Source organism: Rhopalosiphum padi, chromosome 1 (assembly GCF_020882245.1).
Source record: "Rhopalosiphum padi isolate XX-2018 chromosome 1, ASM2088224v1, whole genome shotgun sequence".
Lineage (NCBI taxonomy): Eukaryota > Metazoa > Arthropoda > Insecta > Hemiptera > Aphididae > Rhopalosiphum > Rhopalosiphum padi.
The window spans coordinates 18,111,629-18,136,994 of NC_083597.1; the positions used below are offsets into that span (position 1 = coordinate 18,111,629).

The 25,366-nt window shown below is 26.8% G+C and overlaps 1 protein-coding gene across 1 annotated transcript in view; it reads right to left on the reverse strand.

Annotated features, from left to right (window-relative positions):
* Window positions 1–6,606: 6,606 nt before the first annotated feature.
* LOC132917150 (orexin receptor type 2-like) overlaps window positions 6,607–25,366 on the reverse strand; it is a 146,767-nt gene continuing 128,007 nt past the window's right edge. Inside the window, exons 7-8 of the mRNA XM_060977748.1 lie at window positions 11,369–11,481; window positions 6,607–10,221 (exon numbers count right to left, since the gene is read on the reverse strand). Coding sequence (XP_060833731.1) covers window positions 10,046–10,221; window positions 11,369–11,481 — 289 coding nt within the window. The 3' untranslated portion in view covers window positions 6,607–10,045. The remainder of the gene's footprint in view (window positions 10,222–11,368; window positions 11,482–25,366) is intronic.

Genomic DNA, 25,366 nt, shown 5'->3' on the forward strand with positions numbered 1-25,366 from the left:
TTAGTTGCGATCGAAAATAAAATGCACATAGATAATTTAGTAAATCTATCACACCGTCGTTTTTCTTAAAAATTCAATTAATTTTCATTGAATTCAAATTTAGCAAATCCATTACAGTAATTTATTCAATGACTAAAGGTACTCATAAAATGTACTATACTATACTGTGGAAAGCGATTTTCCTTGTTTTTTTTCCTCTATAATTTTAAAACTTGCTAACTATATCCAATTTATTACCAGAAAATACCAACAAAATTGAATATTGAAGAAATTGTACTGCACTAAATGGTGATAACAGACAAACAGATTATTGTAATACCACTAAAATAAATAAGTGTACGTAATATTTCTTACACTTCAAACATCTATTAAAAGAATAAAACTGTTGTATAACAATAAATAAGATTATTTCAATTAAAAAATAATGTTGTTCAATAAATTAAATACATTCACCTATTATAACATGCAAATCTATAGTGTATATATTATTATATTTGATACTCGTTATTTGCTTCACATTTCATAACATCAAGATACATAATGATCGTAATGTATATTATAATCATTCTATAATTAATTCCATATTTACAATGAAATCCAATTGATGCATAACCGTAAATTGTATTTTGTATAACTAAAAATTGTGTTAATCTGTGTAAATTTTCATATTATATATACGTGTATAATACAGATAAATAAAAGTGTATAATATTTGGCTGCTCTCATAAATGCCTGCAGATGTATTCAATAAAATATAGGGATTTAGATATTAGTTTTGCGATAAGAAATTAATGTACGCACATTGGTGAACGTGATTGAATACGATATCCGAAAGTCCAATATTTACACCGATAAAAAGCACTTACCTTGTACGTATATTATCATGATACGAAATATTATTGTACCTATATCGTATATATATAGATTTGTAATATTTGTATATCACACAATATATTATACAATATGTGTACCTATACCTATAGTATTTAATATTTATACAATAAAGGATAAGCAGCGCAGTATTTCAGCAGACAATATATTTCTTTTTGTTAAACAAAACAAAAATGGACTATCTAGCAGCTGTCCGAAGTATAATAATAATATCTTGATATATATTATAATATAGAAACTTTAACGATGTAAAGGTGTACAATGTATTAAATTTAATTCGAAATCACACAATCATTGCAGTTACACGGAATATTGAACGTGTTGAAACCAAGATAGATTAATAGATTATAAATATTAATTATATTATACGACAATATATTACTATCAGAATCGCTGACGGTTAATCGAAAATTTGAAAATACAAATGCTGCGTTCACTATCTCGAGTAGGAATAAGATTATTACTGTTATGATTGTTATATTAACACATTGTCCTATAATATAAAAAAAATAGTATATTCAAATAATTAGTGGTTCATCTTAGTAAGTATAGGTATAATAAAGCGTGATTTATGGGAATTAATATTTAAAATTTTAAAATATTTATATCAAATTTACAAGTCTACCAATAATCGAATTAAAATATAAAATGTTTAAGTAACATAATTAATAATAAATTGTTTTAATTTTGAATTTAGTTAAACATAAACACATCATATATACTGTATATGTATAATTATGTTAATTTATAATAAATAGGCTACATTCTGATTGGCATTAATGATTTTCTAAAATATTAATTAGTAATAGAGTAATTAGATAAGCAATCACTGCATGTGGCGAGATTTTCCAGCTAACTAATGTATTACATAAAATTATTATTTTATTATATAGTCATTCCTCATCGCTTAAAAAAAAAACATTTAAAAAGAAAATCAAATTCCTTGAATTTTCTATAATATTGTCTGATTTATAGTAAAATTATCACTCTGTGTGTTGTAAAATAGGTAGTATATCAAATATTAACATGACTTTAAAATATATTGTTTTCAACATCGTATAACTGCCAGCTCAAACCTGTCGTCTAGTTGGATATACCTTTACTCGTATCTTTATTATATAAATACAAAACTATCAATAAATGTCTATATTTCGACGAATACGAATCGTTGACACATATATTCTTGCAACCATTATGTATATAAGTCCAATGTGTAGGTACACAATAATATATTCAAGAGAATCAATCGGCCTTTTTACGTTCTCCTGTCACGTGCGTCGTTCCTGATCGTTGACGGTTCACGCACGTAAAAAACAACGAGTAAAATTAAATGATAATGATAACAACAACAACAACAACAAAATAAACCATAATAAAAAACCCGTTCACCAGTTAAATTATTAGCGAATAAAGTGCGCACCATCACGTTTCGACGTTTGCCAGAAAATCGTTCCGAACAAAAAAAATGGTGCAAATACTTATTTCATATAATTATGCAAATGTATAGAATGTTACTTCATTACGTTTGGACCGTTTGGTCTATGAGAAATCAAGAAAAATCTATAACTAATAATCACACACTCTAATTACAGTCACTATCGAGGTTCAAGAATGTTATAACTACTTATAAGCGTGTAACGATGCATAATAATGTATATTTATTTTAAGTAATTGAAGTTTTTTTTATTAAAGTGATTTTATTCATAGAACGGTTGTGTGTATAGTTTATGATACATCAGATAATAGTTAACGTGGTTAATATAATGATAATTAAACTAATTAGTATTATAGTAAAATAATAATAATAATACATTTGTTTGAATCTCTATGTAATATCGTTGTCAATTAAAATTAAGATACGTTTATTTTTCCCGTATTGGGAACACTACTATTTACTATAGATTATAAATTATAATAAAGTATAGAACGAATTTTTATCGGGCCATCAGAATGCTTAGTACATATATAAATTATTTAAAAACCAATAATATTTAACAAAAATAATAATTTAGATCGCTGAACGATGATACAAAGGTATAATAGTGTTGTCGTAATATGTGTTATTTATTCTTGGTCTGCGGGCCGGATAAAATTTGTTCGCGGGTCGCCATTTAGGGACCCATGATGTAGAATATTATATCATATTTTATTTGTTTATAATTACAATTATCCTTTGTATATATTTATTATAAACAATTAATAAGGTAAAGAACAAATTGTTTGTTTCAACGTGAAAATTGTATTAAAATTTCAAAAAAAAAAAATAATTAAAAATATAAATATTCTGTAGGTATTATGTTTTAAAGCTATAAGGCTCTGGTATAGATTTATACCTAACGTGACTATCATCGTAAATCTTAATTGACTACGTAGTTTTTTTTAATTAACTGAAAACACAAACAGACAATGGTTGTTCCGCTGGAACAGATTAAAGTAAAATACGTATATTTATTGTTTATGTACAAAATATGTATGTATGTACCTACTGCAGCAGTATCTCCGCTCACTTATTAATATTATATGTGCATTGTCTTCTTCTTGTCTGATTCTTTTGAAAGTTAATATTACAGTATACATATATACTATCGTTATATTGTAGTCATACATATATTATATATATATGTTTGTCATACCTATACATGGTATAGGTGCCTACTTGCAGTGTGTTCATTTGCGAAAGCTTTTAGAAAAAATATCACGTCATGCAAATAAATTCGTGAATAAATACAACATACCGTATGTTTGTATACTGATGTTTTAAAAGTTTGTACCAATTTTTCTTTTAAATAAAAAACAAAACGAGAAGCGAACCAAAAATAAATTTTAATAGAAATGTAAAGAACCGTCGTCAATTAAAAAATTTTACGCTTTTTCTAACAATAATTAACATCTGGCTCGATTCACTTGGTGCTATTTCCAATTTAAAAGATATGTACTAATCGGTCCTTTGGCTTTAAAAATCAGTAATATTGTTCAAGAATTCAGTGAAGATATTTACGCTTCAAGTGAATACCAGACCATTGCAACATATAAAGTGATTATAGATGGCTAAAAAACAGTTTTAAATGTAATGAACAATATCATCTGATGCAAACTGTATTACTGTATTAATCTATAGCATATTTGAATGGTGAAAAGTTCCAGTAAACAAGTTAAGAGAAATATCGCACTCTGTGACTGATATCTGGTCAAATTCTTAAATTAGTAAAGTAAGTGAAACAAGACGTTAAATATCCTTAAAATTAGTCATACAAGAATATTTTTCGTCTATCTGATGGAAAGCACTGAATTTCTATTATGTGAACTGTAAAAATTTTAGATATACCAGAAAATCTGTATGAAATAATCGGTTTGAAAGTGCTGAATAATCTTTTCAGAAATAGGTGTATAAACTAATCTTATGTAAATAAATTAATGTAAGCTAATAATCTTGTATGGTTGATAGTTAAAGAAAAAAAGGAACGTGTATAACTAAATAATATAATACATAATATAGGTTATTACACAATAATAATGTTTTGAACGGTTGGCGACAAACAAAAAATTAAAAACGTTTAAAATAAATAATTAAATTGTACGAAATTCACAGAAACAAATTGACTACGAAATTTTTGTTGAAGTTTTCGGTTTGCTGTGATTTCAACGGTGCCAATAATACTCATAATCTATTTATTATTATTATTATTATTATTATTATAATTTTTAATTTAAGAGGTTTTGAAACCTGAAGATAGATCACTATCGTTACATACTTACATTATAATTTCATTTATATTTAGATGAACAGCTGCAGTCTTCGTAAACTTCACTATAACATAAAAAAAACTATGACGGCTCGTCGGTGGTAATTTAATTCAGTGTAGTTATTATAGAAAGTATAATATGTGAAATCATTTTAAGTTCAACTTTTCGGCAAAGACTACTATGCGTAATGTGCAAAAGAAAAATCGAAAAAAGTTCTAAAATCAATTAAAAGTTTTTATAAGTGTGTATTTCGTGTATATCTATAACACACGAAATGATCGAGTGCTTTTCCTATATTATGTGGATTAAACATCAAAATCTTGGATTCGTTCACGAGTTCCTCGAAACAGTTCTTACAATTTATAAAGTACCCCTCATGCCTTTATATATATACATAATGCGTATATTTGAATTATTATTGATTGTTACTTTATCGAAACAATATGTGGTTTAAAGGTCATTAGATCAATTTCAATTAGATCAGAAACGATAAATTTTAATTATATATAATTACAAATTATATTATTAGGGGGTATATCGTATATATATATATATATATTTGTTCTGTACTATATATCTGTATACGTATGATATTATTTGTTTATGATTCTGTCACTTTTTTTTCAAACTACCTACTGTAAATTGTTTAATGGAAATAAATTGACTCTACAATATAGTCGGTTTTAAATAATTTTTACTTATCATTATAATTAAAATATTTAAAAAAAAACGATCGTTTAATATTTTGAAAACATTTTTTGTATATTTTATATGTATATTATTTCGATTTTTTCGATGATTGATAATTTACAAAAAAAAAAAAATTTCCACGTGCATATATTTACTAACCAATAAAATGGCTAAATTACAAAATACGACAAGCGAAGGTCATTATAAAGGAATGTCAATAGAAGGTCACGGCGAAGAGCATTTCTCCATAAAAATAAATTGTAGAGATATTTATATTATATAGGTAAATATCAAATATGTACCGCATTCTAGTTTTATTTTTAATTTGATGTTAAACAAATCACACAGTAATTACTTATTTTAAAATAAAAACTAACTTATATATTATTATGTATTTGACTATTTTTTTTATGTTTTTACATTTTGTTTGATACATATTTATATACATCATTATAGCTTTGTTCTGATATACATGACAAAATAGCGACAACCAGTATTTAGTTGAGTTTACTTTAATATACACTGAAGGTGACATTCCTGATTATAGAAAGTAACCCCTTTTTAATTGAATAAACAATGGTGATATAGAGTTGAAGTGACTTACATCAGTACAACCCAGGTTTCCTATTCCTAAATGTAAAAAGTATCTTTACATACATTGCAATATTTACAATTTTAGAATATAAGAGTATTTGAAATTTGTACAGGTATTCAAATTGTTTTTATTGACAGAAGCAGAATATTTATATTATAAAGACTGTGATTATAAGATATATAATAAGATATTTTAAGTAGTTATGGACAACATTTTTTTTTTATTTATATTTTTTAAAGTATTAGAAGTTTTGATGACCTGATAAAATTACTATTTATCTTACTTATTTATGAAAAAAATTATCTATTCATTCAATAATCTATATTTAAGAAAATTTAAAAAAATATATGTATAAAATATACATGTATTTTGTTATTTAGTTAAAAAAAATAAAAATTTGCTATGAATTAGATTTTTTTATTTTTGTTTTTATGAATAAATAAATACAGATCAAGAATTTCAGTCTAAAAAAAAATTTGTTTTAAAAATCAAGCAAAATAATATATGAATGAAATCAGTCTAGCCAATGAAGTAGTTTACTCCGTATATTTTTATAATATGGGTAATTAGTGATAACTAATTACATTAAGACGATGCATTGTTATTAAAAGTTCGGCTTAATCTAACTAGCCAAACATTTAGTTTAAGAAACACATTGTATAATAAATATAAAAACAAACATTCAGTTAAGAGAACACAAATAATTGAGAAGTTTAATGCACAAACATAAAATAATTATAATAATTACAAATATATAATAATAATCATTAACAATAATAATAATGAATCTTAATAATTAACACCCATAGCCACTTACAATTTAGTGACTAGAAAAAAAAAATACACGATGAGTGATGGAATTTTTTTTTTAGGGGGCCACGTCATATTTGAGTGAATTAATAACTAATAAAATATGCCTTACGAGGTCACTGCAACATGTGTGTCATTATATTAAGTATAGTAAAGATAATTATACATTTCAAAGATACTATTTGGAAATCATTTTGAATGTCAATCACACACACACTCACCAATTATTTTTCCGAGATATTATAATAAGCGTAGGTACATGAACATTACTTACTTGTTATGTACTTACGTATAATATAATTGTATTTAATATTTATACATACGTATCCATAGCATACTATATTTATACCATGCTCGTACGAGATAAAAAATAATGTTTACTAACTACAAGTAGGTACGTATTATAATATAATAAAACAATTTTTTTATTATTATTATATAGCTTATATAATGTAGTAATATAATTCAAAAATTCAATAAATGTCCATTCATAAGTCACTTATTATAATAATAATAGGTGTAGTTTTGTATAGTATTGATATAATATCTGAAGTTAAGCTCGACATCGAGCTGTGTGCAACGATGCGAATTAAACCCAAGCGCAGTCCATAGAAAATGTAGAGAATCGTCAGTTGGATTTGACGTCCCCTTATATACGTATTGGTATTAACCACATTACGTGGCCAAAATCCAAACACAATAATACATATTAGACGTATTCAGGATCCTGGTTACTGGAAAAAGGGTCAGGTAATAATATTTTATTGATTTAAGATTTTTTGTATTAAATTAAAATATGATGGGTCATTCAGAGAACAAAAATTTGTTGAAAAATAAAAAGGTACTCATATTTATATCCATTTCAATTGATAATAATTTAATTTAAAAGTTTTATAAGTACTGACAAACATTTAAATATTCGAGTAGTTCATTTTGTTAAAACTAATGATCATATTATTATCATATTCAATTATTTCGTTTTAAATTATCAATCGATTAATTTATTATTTTACCCATAACTGAGGAAATTTAAATTTGACGGGTCACCTGAAAAATAAATTAATACAAATAATATCATCTAAAATCGGAAATTGCGAGGCAAGGATGAAAATTAATCAATTGGAAAAATATGTTTATTTCGAGGTCAGTAAGGTAAGCGGAACTATAACTATTCTATAATGTTATGTCTATAGGAAAAACATAATAGTGTGTACTTGAATGAACAGTAATCTTATTATTTTAGTATAGAAAACCATTCGGAAATAAAATAATAACATCTGTCACATTTGTCCTGTAAAGATATCGCCCTGCTTACGTGCACATTTTACATCATTGTGTTATATTTAGTTATTTACTTTGTTAGTGAGTAGTGAGTACTTAGTTATATTATTTATAAACATGTTTAGGTCTGTCGGCTAGTAAAATAAATAATAATTTACAACATTCAGTATTTATCATAGTTTCGGTGAGTTGTTTATTATTACAATTATACACAACGATGGCGGTGGGAGTGAATTATACGTCTGTCTATAATGAGGTAAACTAAACAATATCGCCTTATTATACTTTAGTCCAAGGACCAATATATGCTAAAAAGAAAATCAGGAACAAACTTAGAGTGTTTTATTTATCTGGTAAAATATGAAATGCCTTTATATCTTTTTATTTAAATCACAAATTTAGTCAGAACAAGTATTATAATAAATGATCCTTAAGAATATCGTTTTACGTATATATACAGTATTAAATTAAAATAACAGAATATTCAATTTCACATTGTTGCGGTGGATGAATTGAATATTTTTTCGATGGGGAAGGAGGAGAGGAATTTTACATTTAGGCAAAAATACCAATCGGGACAAGAACGCAGGTGGACAAGTTGGGATGCCATAAATCAAAAAATGTAATAAATGCAACTATAGAAAAGCGGATAGTGAACACCCGTGTACCACAGTATAAATTACTATATTAGTCAATAATAAAAATCGCACATAGTTATGGAAATTTTTATACCGTCGTCTATACTATGCTATAGTTAAGACGTCGTACGTAAAATTGTAATGTATAATATATTATAGTAAAATCAACGTGTCTTGCTAACGAAGATCAAAAATTAAATAAATAAAACAGGTGTTGGCAATTATACGAGACGTCTTCGTTTTTTCAACACGACTTACCGGTATGCTATATATTATACAATAATTATCCAATGTTTCCTTATGGTCTTCCGATCGAAAATTGAGTCAATAACAATCGTATTATGTACTGCATTCCTCTGTAGGAAACATTAAAACTACACAAAATGTGTTTACTGGTACGCAAATATCTATACAATGTATATTAAATGTCACGGGGTCCTCAATCATACATACTATAATGCCCGATAATGTCCAATTGCGATTGCTAAACTTGATCGTTTTTTATTCAATTCTGGTGCGCGTGTCGATGTATAATATTTTCTATAATTTTTGACGAGTCATATTGCAAACTGTATAGTAAAATATAAGATTATATAATTTATAGGTAATATATACAATTTTCATTTATGATGTGGTTCAGAAGATTTTAGTCAATAATTTAAATAATGATAGTAATAAAAAAAAATAAAATAAAATATAAAGTTAATAATATAATATTACGTATTATTATTTACAAAATGTAATACATTAATTATTAACTATTACAGTATATTATATACATACGCGTTATATAATAATTGATAAACAACATCATACGAACACACAGGAAAAGAATACCATATAGTATATTAATATATATGATTATAATAGTAGTATAATACAATTTTATATGGTATTGTAAGTATGTATGTATATATATGTATATATATATTATATGGTATAGAAAAACTCAAATATATATTAAAAACTATATATTTGAAAGTGTGGCAGAAGACCTGAATAAATTGTATATACATATATTTATGTGTCGTATTCTCGAGGAAACAGCCGTCAGACTTTTATCAAGGGTATAGGTGGGTGGAAGATAATAGGAGATCGCCGGACACGTGCGACTAGTATATATTATATATTATTTTATCGATAATTCCGAGTGCACTCGCACGCACGTATCTTTTTTCTGTACACACAATATATAGAAAGTCATGGTTATATATAAATGGGAAAAATTTTACCCCAAATCTTATTTATATATATAAACATACTCACACATATAATATGTAACATATACGTATAGAAGCCAAAATAAGAAGACTAAAAAAAAAAAAATATAGGTCGCCTTTGAGCGAGTATAATATTATTATAGTCTCGTCTCCGCCGTGTCACCTTAGTATTATATTCACTGAATGTCTTCAGGCGATAGTCCAAAGCTCACGTTGTCTGTCTTCATTGTGGTCATCGTGAATCGGCAAATGTACGTGCCACTACGGGACGTGTGCGCTCCACGACGCAGGCGATTCTGCCTGTGCGATCCCCAACAGAGGAACAACCGTTTGAATTCGTTACGGTATTTGCCTAAAAGATAGATAAACGGATTATTTGAGTTAAGTCTAAGGCAGGCAACACTGTAACATGGCCCAATAATAACCATTGCATACTATATGCTCATCATCGCCTACGATGCTATATAACAGTATAGATTGTGCCTTCTTAGGATATTACGAGACCTCGGACTATATTATACACGTAAAGCCTATCAAACGATTGAGAACTCAATACCATTTTGACTGAATGATCGAGAGCAAAAAAATCATAAAGAACTCACCACTTACCAAAAAAAAAAAAAATTAATTTGTTTGAAAACGAATTTACGTAATTAACGTTGCTATACAATTTCATTAACTATCAAGCGATTCATTAGTTGAATTTTTATAAAATATATTGTTAAACTAAGTTATAATAAATTTTATACATAACCGAAATGTGTGATAAACATGTTCAGTCATCATAGTCATAAATTACAATCTTATTTATAAAATATGGTTATATAAATAACGGGTTAATAAATAAGAAATTGTAAAAAATTAACTTGATGTAAATATCTGGATAGTGTTGGCCAACATATTATTCAAATATTTTAGTATATTAACTGAATCTTGTATAACAAATTATGTTTTTACCTTGTTCTAAAATTGTTGATCAAAAAACGATTTAAGCCATTTTTATAGTTATCAATCTTCTTATATGCATTTAAAAATTGATTTCCGATATTTATCTAGATCAGTAGGTACTAAATATTGTACTCAATCATAAATTTGATAAAATTGGAAAAAAATATAAATTGAGCATTCTCAATCGAATTAATAAAAGTTATGTTTCCAAAACTATATTATTATTATTTTTTTTAAATTTGAGATGGTACTGGTTATTTTGCAGTCTGAAAAATCAACCACCCTCCTTGAGTATTTTCGGGGAACGCTACTCCCTATTGGTACGTATATCAAGTACTTATAGTTTTAATAAGTACTTACTACTTACTTAATTTAGTGTTTAAATATTATAGATTTAGTTATAGTAAATTTTAGGTGTTCTATTTGATAATTTATGTATTGTAAATTCCGTATAAATAAGCAAAGGTTTAAATAAATATATTTTAAACTACATAAACTGATAAATTGTTTATTAAAAAAAATAATTTTTATTATCCAATAATTGTATTTACCACTCATAAAGTTGTATATCAGCGGGTTCACTGCGCTGTTAGCGTAGCACAGCCAATGACTTAAATTTGAAACTAGAGCTGTTGTCTGCGACTGTTGAATGCCCACCGTAAATCTATAAACCAACATGAATACGTTTATATTACAAATTGTTGTACTATATGCTTAACATCTATTATTTGTTATCAATAGATTATCATTTTATAATATAACTATTAAGTAAAAGTACAACGACTATGCATTATATTATGTAATACCTGGTCTGTGACAATTTAAATTTTAAATTTCTATTTGTTATATTATTAAATTATTTAAAATATATACATCAAAGCAGTTCATAATTAATTAACGTAAAGTTATACAGAATACCGATTCACTGAACATTTTGTAAAATGTATTATTATACAATAATTATAGTGGCACCCATTGGATATTATAATAATATAATATAATATATGAAAATCGTCAGTGCAAAACATACTTTTTATATTTGCATAAATGTTTATTATAGGTACATCGAATGTTATCGAACGACCAGAAATTATTATTTTAGGTCAAAACACGCTCTTTAATTAAAATTTTATTTTTTCCAGGTATTATTTTTTACATAACACAATCTATTTCCATTTTATTTTAAAACATACCATTTCTAACGTAAACAATTTATATAATATATTAACAATAAATTTAATACAAACTGCTCTGTTGTGTTACAAATTTGGTAGTATTTTTGACCATTTAAGATGTCATAGGTCAAGGACATTGGATGTATATATAGTTTTACTGTCTTAAAGTAAAATAAAACAAAGGGATTGATGCAGCGGATGCTATAAAAAAACAAAGTAATCTCGAAATCAAGGGCTCTTTCTAGAGTCTGAACTCTGAAGTCCCATGACAGTTGTTGTTAATATCCCTTTTTTCTACTCATCTATAATTCCAATCCATGGCTTCAAAACTATTATGGGTACTAAACACATAAAAATGATTATTTACGGCTGCGTCGTCTATTATTATTATTAATAGAATATAAAAAAAATTCTTTTTTTATCAGAATTTGGCAGAAAAATCGTATTCAATACGTCTTATTAGTATACGTCTTATAAGTATCGAGTCTAGACGCGTAATTGTTACTTGACTTGATATTATTCATTTTTTCTCTCCAGCCCATTGTTGTATTATAATAATGTTTTTGCGTTTTATAAAAGTTTTTAATATTACAATGAAATATTGTGAAATATACATTATAAAATATAGCTACAAAATGGTGGTGTGGCGAAAAAAGTAAGTTTCTCATATTTCAATCAAACGAAAATTTAGTGAAAAATACACGTGTAACATATTATATAACAATGTCATATAATATTATTTATAATAACAAGATTTTTTTTTATGAATGAGTCTTTATTAATATTCGTCACATCACATTATTTGTAATATTTATAGGCCTTGGCACATTCATTATTTACACACTTACACACTTGCATCTATATATGCGATGAGCTTTTACTCTGAGACAATATGTGGCAAATGTTTTTCGAAAAAAACTAATCGAAAGTTAGGCATATTATTAATTTTTCTTAATTATACCGAAAACAAAACACACAGCAGCAGCCTTTAATCTTGGATTATCTGTACGGCGTATATGTGTACATAAAAAAAACTTCAGCGGGCCTGGAGACGATAACATGCGAAATAAAAGCACTCATCATCATATAACCAATCATTATACGCAGTGAAATAGCGTCGTTTTATAACCGTTTCGAATATTTTATTCGTTGTTTTTATTAGCCGTATAATAATATATTAAGTCAATGGGCTCATCAAATCGAAATGTCGTCGCTATAATTCTTCGACATCGCCGCCGTCGCTCCCTCTCGAAGACCCATCACGATTTATGTCTTGCGACATACACTGTAAGTACAATATTATACATAACAGTTTAATATGTAAAATGTATAACACACGCGCACGCCATCTCATGTTTATATATATACTTTTATACACATATATCATTATAAATACTCGATATAGAGTACAACTATAACAACGACAACGAAAATATGGTGGAGTATTAGTTCATATTACTATAATATATAGGCAATATATTACATAGGTAGTATAGGCCATAAACATGTGTCATGTTTATTATGTACGATGATCATCCGTGGTTTAATTTCGAGATAGTACCTAATTCGTGAGATCGCAACTGGCAGAAATTACGGAAATTACGTATTTTTCATTTATTTTTATATACCAAAGTACACGTGGTATACGATTGATTATGATGAAGGATTTTAAAGGAGCATGTCACATCTCTCTCAACCAAATAGACTATAGAAAATATATATTTTTTTCATTATTTAAGACTGTAAAAAAAAAGTATATTCTATTTTTACCATCAACGGTCATTCTTATAAGAGCGGATAGTCTAAAAAAATAATAGGTATGGATACGTTCCAAATATTGCTAATGCAAAACGTAATGTATTGTAGATACTATTGTTTGTATATTGTAGATACCGTAGCGTAGTTCGAAGTTTGCACGATTTACGTTGGTTATAATGGGCTTTCAATTAATTTCCGGTTTTAGATTTCTCAGGAATGGAATCCTTTCCTCGCTAATAATCGTTCTTAATGGTCGATTGTCTCAATTTTCTTTGAATCGGTCCTTCCGGGGGTTTGTACATTAAACGTCGAAATGCAGTGTTACTTGCAAACGTCAAATATCGAAGCCGACAGTTAAATATTCTACGGCACTTGCCATTGATCTTTTCATAAGACTTGAATATTTGCCAACGCTTTCGCTCCATAATAATGTCCTATTGGCGTTGCAGACGCGAAATTAACCGTATTCGATTTGCTAAATTCATTAGCAAAATTAAACATATATACACACGTATAAATATATATCGTCATACACACGTTCTCTAATTTATGCGTAATTCATCACATCGATTTTCTCACGATTTAACCGTTGAACTGACAAATACTGCAATATAATAGTATAAATATTTAAGTATTTAACATAATATTACAATATATTAAACAACTATGTTTTATACGTATCCAATGAAAGTCTTGCTATCATCACACTAACGCGTCAACATAACATTTATATTAAAATTCGAATCAATAATTTAAAGTACACTTAACGAAATCATAATATATTTATCGTTTATCTAAGTATAGTATATTATAATGAATATAATGGAATATTATTGAATTTTAAAAACCAATTTTTGATAACGAAATATTCGATTATATGGCCTAACGCAGGCTCACAGAAAATCGAATTTTTGGCCAGCCATTTTTCCACCGGGTAAAATATTGAGTCCGGTCCGAGTTGATTGTTGGTCTGTCGATAACAGTAACAAATAATGTCAAATGCGCATACGACTGCAACCATATATAAATAATACTAATACACTTAGATATGCTTTTACGTAAATCATTTTTATCCCTTGAGAATACGACAATAAGCGCCCGCCATAACTTAGGTATAGCTAAATAAACATTTATTTTTGAACGAAAACATCGACTTAAAATCTGAATTGAAATGCATTATACAACGATAAGACATTAAAGGACGTGTTAACAATTTACAAACATTTTTCAGTGTGAAAGTACGTTACTGACTACTCAAGTGGCATTTTATTCTATAATATTTACAAAACTGATAAAAAATAAAACAATCAAATACTATTATAAAGTGAATGATGCTAACTATTATATTTTTATTTATTCATAGTAAGTCATACACAAAATAAATTTAATAACTGAAATTATTATAAAATATTACTAATACGATTAACATATAAATAGAATATTATATTATTATGATACAATATTAACATTTGAAATATATATATATATATATATATTTATATTATGTAGATCAGTGGTTCTCGACGGGGTTATATCGCATCCTGGTGGGCGCGTGAACTCGTTTTGAGCTGTAGGGGGGCGGTGAACTTTTTTTGAATAGTAGGAGGTGGTGAGCCAGATTAAGGCACTAGAGTAGTGTTGAGCATGTATTTACAATTTATATTAAAACGTTTAAAATGAACAAAACTAAAACTAAAAGCAACGCAACAATATTTATATTTAATTGTTTCCATTTATCTGCAATTTATACAATAAATGTGAACAAATTGGGTTTAAACCACCAATTACAATCATTTCACTGATCGATACAATTATTTTAAAATATTTCAATTATTCATTTAAATCTAATTTAAACATACTTAAACATTATATTTAGATGATAACTTATTATTCAATTATAAACTTTTCATGTACCTATAATATTTTTATTTTTTATTTTAAGGTGGCGAGGAACGTTGAAAAATATTTTGCATCTCAGGGGAGCAGCAGTTTTAAAAAGGTTGAGAACCACATATATAGATGGTACTTTATAGAACCAAATAAAGACTATAATATTATATTCCGGCTTATATACTTGCGTGAATAACTTAATAACTTTTTTTCTTTATATTTTTGTATATATTATAAACGTTATTAAAAACAATTGAATTTATCATATAAAAATATTTATATTTTAAAATAATGCGTCGAATAATAGTATTATATAATATATATTATATAAGTATACTCTACCGTCTTCTTCTCATCATAAACTATACTACACTGTATTATAATATATCAAAATAATTAAAATATAAAGATTTTTTTTATTCACTTAAACTGATTAAATAAATTTTCTTGCCAAAGTGAACATTTATGGTAATATTATATTATTAGTTAAGTATATTCAACAACCGAAATTACGAATACAGTTTTAATTTTGATCTTTAAAATGATCATGTTTTTTATATCCGTTTGGTGCTCTTCACCTACGAAAAAACGAGATTTTACATTTGCCAGTTGTGTATTATAATTATAATTATGTATAGTACATATTGAGATGTCCGGTTAGTATACAACAAATGTATGTACATTAATTGTTTTTTTTTTTTTATTTAAATAACTGATTTTAGTGTACTGAGTATTTGAATGGATATCTGTATGATATAATTTTACTTAAAAATGACCTAATTAGGTTCATTACAAACATTATTTTATCAATATTTACGTTTTATTTGCTATGATAATAAATATCGCATCCCAATCATAGTATCTTTTACATATTTAAATATTTTTATGTACAGAACTATAACAACTCGTTTGAAGAACATTCGGGCGCAGGCGATGAGAAAATTACATATAAAAAAAATTTCATGAATGAAATATCATATTAAAGCTAAACTAATTTTTTACAGAAATTATTTAAATATGCATCTTAAACTTTTTATCACGCTTAAAATATTCGTCCATTAGCCAATATAATAATTAGTGATGCGTGAGTCTTTCGTAAAAAAAGTTCCGGTGATTTACTGAGTAAATTTACCAAATGTACGATACAATTGATAAATTTGTATTAAAATTTGATTTGATTATTGTATAGTGTACCTATTGAATTTTGACATAATATTATTATATTCTTGTTGAAATAGAAATAAAAATACTGATAAATACTAAATTAGTATATCAACCGAACCTAAACAAAAACAATGATATCATAACAAAAGAAAACGAAAAAAACAAGAAAACAATTTATCGCTAAATATTTTTTACTGATATGGAAGTATGAGACATTAAATTAATTAATTTATTATTTTAAACAATCTAATAATATAGGTACATTTTTTTTAAGTTGTTTGGTACTTAATATTAAAATATGAATTTAATTAGTGTTATATTTTAAACTTTACGAAATTCAATTTGTTTGTATAAGATGTATCTAAAAAAAACCCCGGGACTCAGTTTGCTCTACAAGGTTTTATGTTCGGACTCAATTTGTATGCAGCCGAACTAAATAGGTATCATTTCGATTCCAAATATATGTGCCCAACTATTTCTTTCAATCATATTATATATTATATAGCTTGTCGTCGTTACCTCGGAGACGTCCATATATAACAATATTTAATCCCTACAGTAGTTATTGGTCTTTAGTTTTTCAACAAATCGTTTTAAGCCTCGGGCGCGCACAAAAACCAATCTTTATCACTCTTGCAGTGTATAGTGCATGCGAGCGTACGATTCTCCCGTGAGAAAAAAACAACATACATGCATTATATGTACTGCAGTATGGCATACCTTAATGTGTATTGTAACATAATATTATATTATAATGGTATGTGTATATTGCTGCCACGGCGCTGTGTGTCGGTTTGTTGGTCGAAGTGTCGGATGAGCTATACAATATAGATACGAGAACTGTAACCCTATACATAGTTAGATTGTTATTTGAAATTCCGGTAATCGGTAAATTGTTTAGGTATACTTTTTTTTCTTTAAATTTGTACGATTTCTCACCTCTTCAAAATTTGTATTACTGAAATGTGTAAATTTGAGTGTTATATTTCCATATTTTTTACTTCCTACCACTAAAGTGGATTATATAATTTTATAAAACTATTATTAATTGTCAAATACAGAATGTAAGAATGTGTAGTCGTTTACTCGTATAGACTCAATCCTGGAGCAATTTATGTTCTATTTGTATGACTAAATAGTATATAATATTAGTGCCTAAGTAAAGGTTGTTACGCTAGTATAGAAACATTTAAAATGAAAGGTCATTATACTCACTCGATTTTAACAATTATAGTACAATAAATAACTGTAAAATATGTATGTGAATTTAAGTTTATCCGTAAAATTTACCGTGTCATTACCTTTAATGTACTTATATGGACTTATTAGACTTGTATATTATTGTCTTACTGGACAAATACGATTGACTATATGATGCGAAGACGAAGACGCCATCTGAATGGGTTTTTTTTTTTCATTTCCGTTCGCTTCAGTAGGCTCGCCATGCCAGCGGATAAATTCAAAATAATTAACAGCAGATTTGCATAAAACTCCCGAGAATTTGCATACTCACGTCCCACATATACGCACATACATATAGTATATAATATATACAATAAATACAGGGATTTCCAGAGCCTCCGTGAGAAAGTCGTCACACAGGTCGTATCGTGTGGTAGGTAAAGGTTCATAAAGGATGTTTCTGCAAGTCTGCAACGAATATGTCACCAATCACCATTAGTGTATTAAGATTAACATTCGTGAAATTCGTAGAATCGTGTACACACTGTCTCGATATGATTTTCTCCTTATTTATAAGTTCTCGTCGATGCCGGTCCGTACCGTATCTGCAGTAAATATTGGCTAAACCTGACGATGTCTGTAGCATTTATATCAATACAATATAGTGACATATATGCCGATGTCAATATTTGTGAATAACAATAATACTAAACGGTAAAGTGCTAATATTTGAAATAATAATTTATTCGACAGTTGTACTGCGTAATAATCACATATTAATATATTATGACATTACGGTGTGTAAGAAACCGTTTAAATATTTTTTATAAGATAATATTCCTTTTACATGGTTATGTATTATTATGATACAATTATTCGCATAATTATTTCTATTAAAACAACGAATAGTACCAGCTTTAAGGTACAAAATGGAATAAAAAAATGTGGCTTATAATTTAGTATTCGTACTTGGCAGGCGTACATACAAATAATTATACCTCAATTTAAGTCTTTATTTTAGGAATAAAAGCTATAAATAGGTACCTATTTTTTGAAGCGAATTAAAAATTCTGAAAATGTCGTTAGATTCGTTAGACCATTTACTGAGTATGTTTATCCTAATAGTAAGATTTTCTAAAGAAACACACAGAGAAACTACTCCAGCTAGATATCTACGTTGAACATTTAAGATATAATATATTAATATTTATCATAATATGCCATCATAATATTATATGGTATATTATATTATTTCTAAGATTATCTAATTGATTATTTCCCTGCAGTTGTCACTTCAAACTATTATTTAAATGTAATGATATGAATATTATATTTTATCTTCCATAATATTAAATAATATCATCAGTAGAATTTATTATTAACTATTTACACATTATATATGCATCACTTGCTTTTCGACTCTCCTGTTGTTGACACTCAGCCGAATATAAATTTTATTTTTTTATTTTATTTGTACCTGGCAGATTTTATAATATAGCTTAAAATTATGAAATATCTGGAATTCACATGTGTCCGTTATGATTGCAATATACTCATGTTCTATCATACATTTATGACTATATTTTATTCGCTCTAAAGTAAAGGTTACAAATTATACATTTCTCACTTGTAATACACGTACAGAATGAATAAAATCCAGGGGCATTCGTTCCACTCATTTATATAAAATATTTGTATCTTAGCCCTTAATTGGCTAATTCGTAAAAAGCTATAATCGTTTTATTTTTAACGTCTATATTTGATTATCATCAATTCGTTTTAAGAACAGTTTAACACATTTAAATGACATTATGTTATATGATTTTAAATACAAGTTTACTTTTAAAAATAAATTATTATAAATACAGGTAATAAACTTAATAAAGTGATATCAGTTCCAAAGATGAATAAATAAATTATAAAGGTAAAAAAATTAAGGCCAATACGAAATTTTAGAGTAGTGTAGGTAATATAAATATTATATGTATACATAAATTACATTTTCTGAACTTAAGAATTTCAAAAAATTAACACTTGTTTTTTATTTGACTTGTTTTGCATAATCAAAAATCACTTTATTTTATATATACAAGCTGCAGTAAGTCACGTGTTTATGCTATTTATGAGTACGACGTGGTGGTTGTTACAGCGATCAATGAGTAGGTGACTATATTATATTATTCTAATAAAGATAGTGTGTCAAAGGTTTAAAACGCCACACGTCAACAGTTCAAAAACAATATTATCACAGATCTGAATACTTTGTATAAACTATTATAGAGGATAATAACTAATAGAAACCCCTGTATAATATGATGCAAAGTTGGAGTTAATCAAATAATATAATGTTATACAGCTAGATACGCATAAATTAAAAATGTATTAATATACAACACATTCAACGAATTAAACGATCATAATATCGTAAATATAATATTACACTAGATTACTTCATTTTAGTATTATACCTTATAACAGGGGTGGCCAAATTGCGGCTTGCGAGTCGCATGCGGCTCTCTTCATCGACGTATTCGGCTTGTGGTCTTATTTATAAAAACCAAAATTTTAATTTTTTTTGCATACATTATAAAAAAATGTTTTTATTATTATTATTATTATTTTATAATTTCATATTTCGTAATTTGAGATGTTTATCGGATGTTAGCTATCTTTATTATTTTTGTGGTATAAAAATACAGATTAGATAATTTGGCTCTTGATATAATTGCATTAATATAATATGTGGCTCGCGTACATAGTCATGTTGGCCGGGGTGGCTTATAATATAACAAAAATCAAAAAGAAATAAATACAACAAGTCTTACGTAAATCTCAAGTAGCTAAAACAATGAATAAATAAAAACACAGAACTAAATGCAATAAAAACAACATCCAAATGTAACAAAATCCCGGTCTAAAAAGGGAATAATAAATAATATTCGAATACTAATAATGGCCCTGGATTCCGATAGTACCTATTTGAAATTTGAATTATTATATTATTTATTATTTAAAAAAAAATTAACATAATTTATTTTAAGATTTATTTTTATTGAATCGCGTTGTATTATTATGAGATAAATAAATTATTTTTGGGTTTTTTAACTTAAAACATATTATGCAAATTAAACAAAAAAAAGAATCAACAATTTTAAATGTTTCTAATTATATATTTAGTCAATCATTTATGTTTCAGCTAATAAAACTGATACACCATTATTGTAAAATTTTAAAATAACTTACGTTTTCAATAAGAATATAAATCCTTTAGTGAACTTAAATAAAATATTACATTATCTACGTGACATTTAATTAACGTAAAGTCGTGAGTTTAATACCATGCACGCACATATAGCTTAACTTTTCAAAACCAATCAAATATGTTGTGCACCTCTGGAAATAGTTTGACACCTTTAAAAAAAAAACAGAAATACCTACTCTAAAACCTTGTAATACCGAATTCGTGGCTAATATTAAAATACGCTTAACACTTATATGTAGTTCTCAAACCTCAATGTTTACCCCGACCGAAATCATGGACCTCAATAAATCATAATCTGAATGGAGACTTATTTTTCAAATTTCCTGACTTTAAACTTTAAAAAGCTTCAATTCGTCTAACAAAAAAAGCCAACATTTCATTATAAAATCAATATAATATGTACCTATAATATTGCTCTATCCGCTCAGAATCTAAAACTTAATTTCAAAATGTGTCGCTTTTGAATGTACCTATATTATGTTTGTGAACACTCGGGCAAAATATACAATTTAATTACACGAATTCAATTATGTTTCGTTTCAACAATAATTTGAATGCTAATATAAATAATGTATACAATAGGTATGTATTTAATTTGAATAAAAACAAAACAATAAAAAGTATACGCTAATCAAATGGTTGATTTTGTTTTTGTTACTTAACATTATAACTATTACTGTCGTTATTATTATTACGACGATCCTATGGGTGACGCGTGACGTGAGCTATAGTCTCGAAACGCAGTTTTCGCCTCCAAACATATACGATATAGGGGGACAATAAATTCAATATGCGCTAGTCCTAATTAAACTTGAAAACACTGCGATGAATATATAATAACATTAATAGTGCTGTTTACTTTTGGCTTTTTCGTATATATACATATATGCACATATTATGGCGGGCGATGACGGACACGTACCCGTTGCAGACAAACTTTTCAAATATAATTATATCAAGTCAGAAGCGTATTTACGATAAGAGCACATACTAAGAAGTGAGGGGACAACGTCGCCCGTGCCATACATCAAATAGCAGGGAAATCTGTATAAAAATTAATAATATACCTTCTGCTGTAACGTTGAGTACTTAATTTAGTCTGAGTAAACTTTTTTGATTAGACACATTATATTAAATTCGTAAATTTTATCATAAATGAGCCTAGGCCATATTTAACTCGTAGCCACCCTCCCCTCCCCTGAATTTTAATTTTTTTTAAATATATTTATTAAACTGTGTCTAAAATTGTTGAAATATCATTACAACAAAAATAATCAAAAATTGTATTAATATATGTAGTAAGGAAAACGTATACAAATTTGTTAATACGACGCATTTATATACTCGTTTAAATCGTTTATCAAAATATTTTTAGTGTTTAAATCACAGATAAATGGATGAGTATCTAGTAGGTACACACTACACAGTGTGTACAACTTAATAAATATATACCTAACTATTGCTTCAATAAACGTCTAATTATTCTATGTTAAGTAATTATAAGATGTTCTACCCTATATTTAAAAGTTAATAGTAGTTTGATCGACAAATATAAGAGTGAAAATGGTCTATGATTAGAACACGTACCATAAATTTCGAAAACAGTTCATATATATTATATACCTCGTAAAAAAAAAAAAAAATGCTGCTGGAATACAATCACATCGTGTATATATATTTTCATCCTCGCACCACACGTGTATAATTTTATATTTAGGTAAGATAGCATAGTATGTACACTTTCAAGGTCAGACATATTATAATGTAATTATATGTTTATTATTTTAATTGTTTCGTGTTGTTTGAAAAATTTAACAAATAAACTACGGCGTATAAATAAACACCATAAAGCAATTGTATAGTGGAGAGGGGTCCTCGTCAAAGTTGTCGGTCCTTTATTTTTTCTCTCATATTCACTTTTTTCCTTTTTATTTGCGACCTCCATCAAAAGAATAAAAACGTACTTTTTATGCATAACGCGCGCACACCACGATGATATATACCAACGACGGATGATGCGTGTAAGAAATATTCGCGAGGGGCGATTGGCGTCGATAAATAACGAAGTCGCGGGCCGGTCGCTTTAATCCGGTAGATTAGGTTTTAGGGATCGACGAGCGCGTCACCAGCGGCGGCTTTTTACCGTGTCCCGGACAGGAAACTGCACCGATTTATTTGTCGATATACGGGATTACGTCACGGCCCCAAATGGCAACTACATATTATTATATTACACTATATGCGTACGAAAAGCTACCGTAATACGCGTATTCGTAATTTACGTATGATAGAATTCGGTGTTAGGACGCGGTGCGTGTAAATATGATGTGAGCATTTTTGTCTTGTGTTCACGAAGATTATAGTCGATAAAATCCTTCGATTTTCAACTTTGAAGGTTGTTTTGGATAGAACTAATTTTCTATCTAGATTGTACTTTGGAGAAATAAAAATAAAAATGTTAAGTTCTTTTTTTTTGAGAAAAACAAAAAAAAATTAAAAATTAAGGAAAAATGTAAATTTAACCTAAATACAATTTTTGACAAAACCTGTTTTGTATATTTGGTGTTACGCAAAAACAAATAAACGTAAATACTTGAAATTTTCACCTTATGTTTGTATTATTATTTATTATTTATTACGATCAATTTTTAAAATATATTGACTCTTTTTAAGCTATTTTAGGGATTTATGAGAAATTTTAAATTGTTATCTATAATTGTCGATTAAAAATTATTTGAAGGGTAAAGAAATACTCGAAAATTTAATACAAAGCTTCTCAAAAGTTATTAATTTCTCAATTAAAAAATATCAAAAATCTATTTGTTAGCATTTAAAGTTAGCATTTTGACAAAATTCGTCAAACTTAAAAATAATATAAATAAAGACAATTATTTGTATAGACATTTTAATTTCAAATTTAAATAAAAAATTACTTATTTTAGCGATAAATAACGATTTTTATTACTACTTTTGTTATTATTTAAAAACATTATCCGTGTGAATACTTTACATTTTTTAATTACAAAAAAATAAGAAAATTGGATTTGTCAAAAACTGATTTTGTGTAAGAATTTCCGTTTTTTCCATTTATTTTGAAAATGAACTGGCATTTTTTACTTTTTACCTACAACGTACTCTAACACTACAAACTAGATTCAATTTCTTATCAGGGAGAGATGCTAAAGTTAAGAATCAGAGCACTATTATCTACTGGTAGAAATTATGATAACAAACACAAATAAATGAAAAAAATAAAAACATTGTAAAATCAATATATTGCTTGCTCCACTCAGAATCGAATAGAAATTCAAAGAAAAATAATCAAAAACATTTTGTAAGCATTAAAATTAAAATAATTTAAATGGATGTATATATAAGCGTATTATTTAAGCTATTATAAGAACTAATGTAGTCGAAATATCAATCTCATTTATTATTTCCATAGAACTCATATAGAAGTATCAACCAATACGAATTAGAAGTAGAACTTCAAAAATAAAATATAAAAAATAATACTTTATAATTATTTACATATTATATAATAATAGAAAAAAAATAAATTCAATAATATAAACTGTTTTACGGTATTATAATTTAGAATAGTTAACTAAGTTATTCATTCCTGGTATCAAAAAAATGTAATCATCTCTTAAAAACTTAAATTTTGTTTTGATTATACCGCGCGCTTTAAAATAAGTTTACTACTCATATTTCTTCTACACGGACGTTTAATATTGTTCGTTTTATTTGCCATTTTATTTTAAAATTTTATAAAAACATAAGTGAAAATACATTTTACTAAATATTGTGATTATTTGTATTATAATTTATAAGCACAAAGCATTGTTTAAAGTCTGATTACTCAAGACAGAATGACTATGATCTATGATAATTGATAATATTAATAATAATAATTTTTATTTCCTATATTTCTAAATCCATATTAAAATTGTAATAACAATTTTATAGGTAATAATTGTTGGTATAATTATTATTATTCTTAAAATTATAGATAACAACGACGATGGCCGGCACGCGTTGCCTTCTTCCCATCACACACAGTTAATTGGAAATTATATTAATATAATACACCACTTGAAACAGCACAATACGGCATG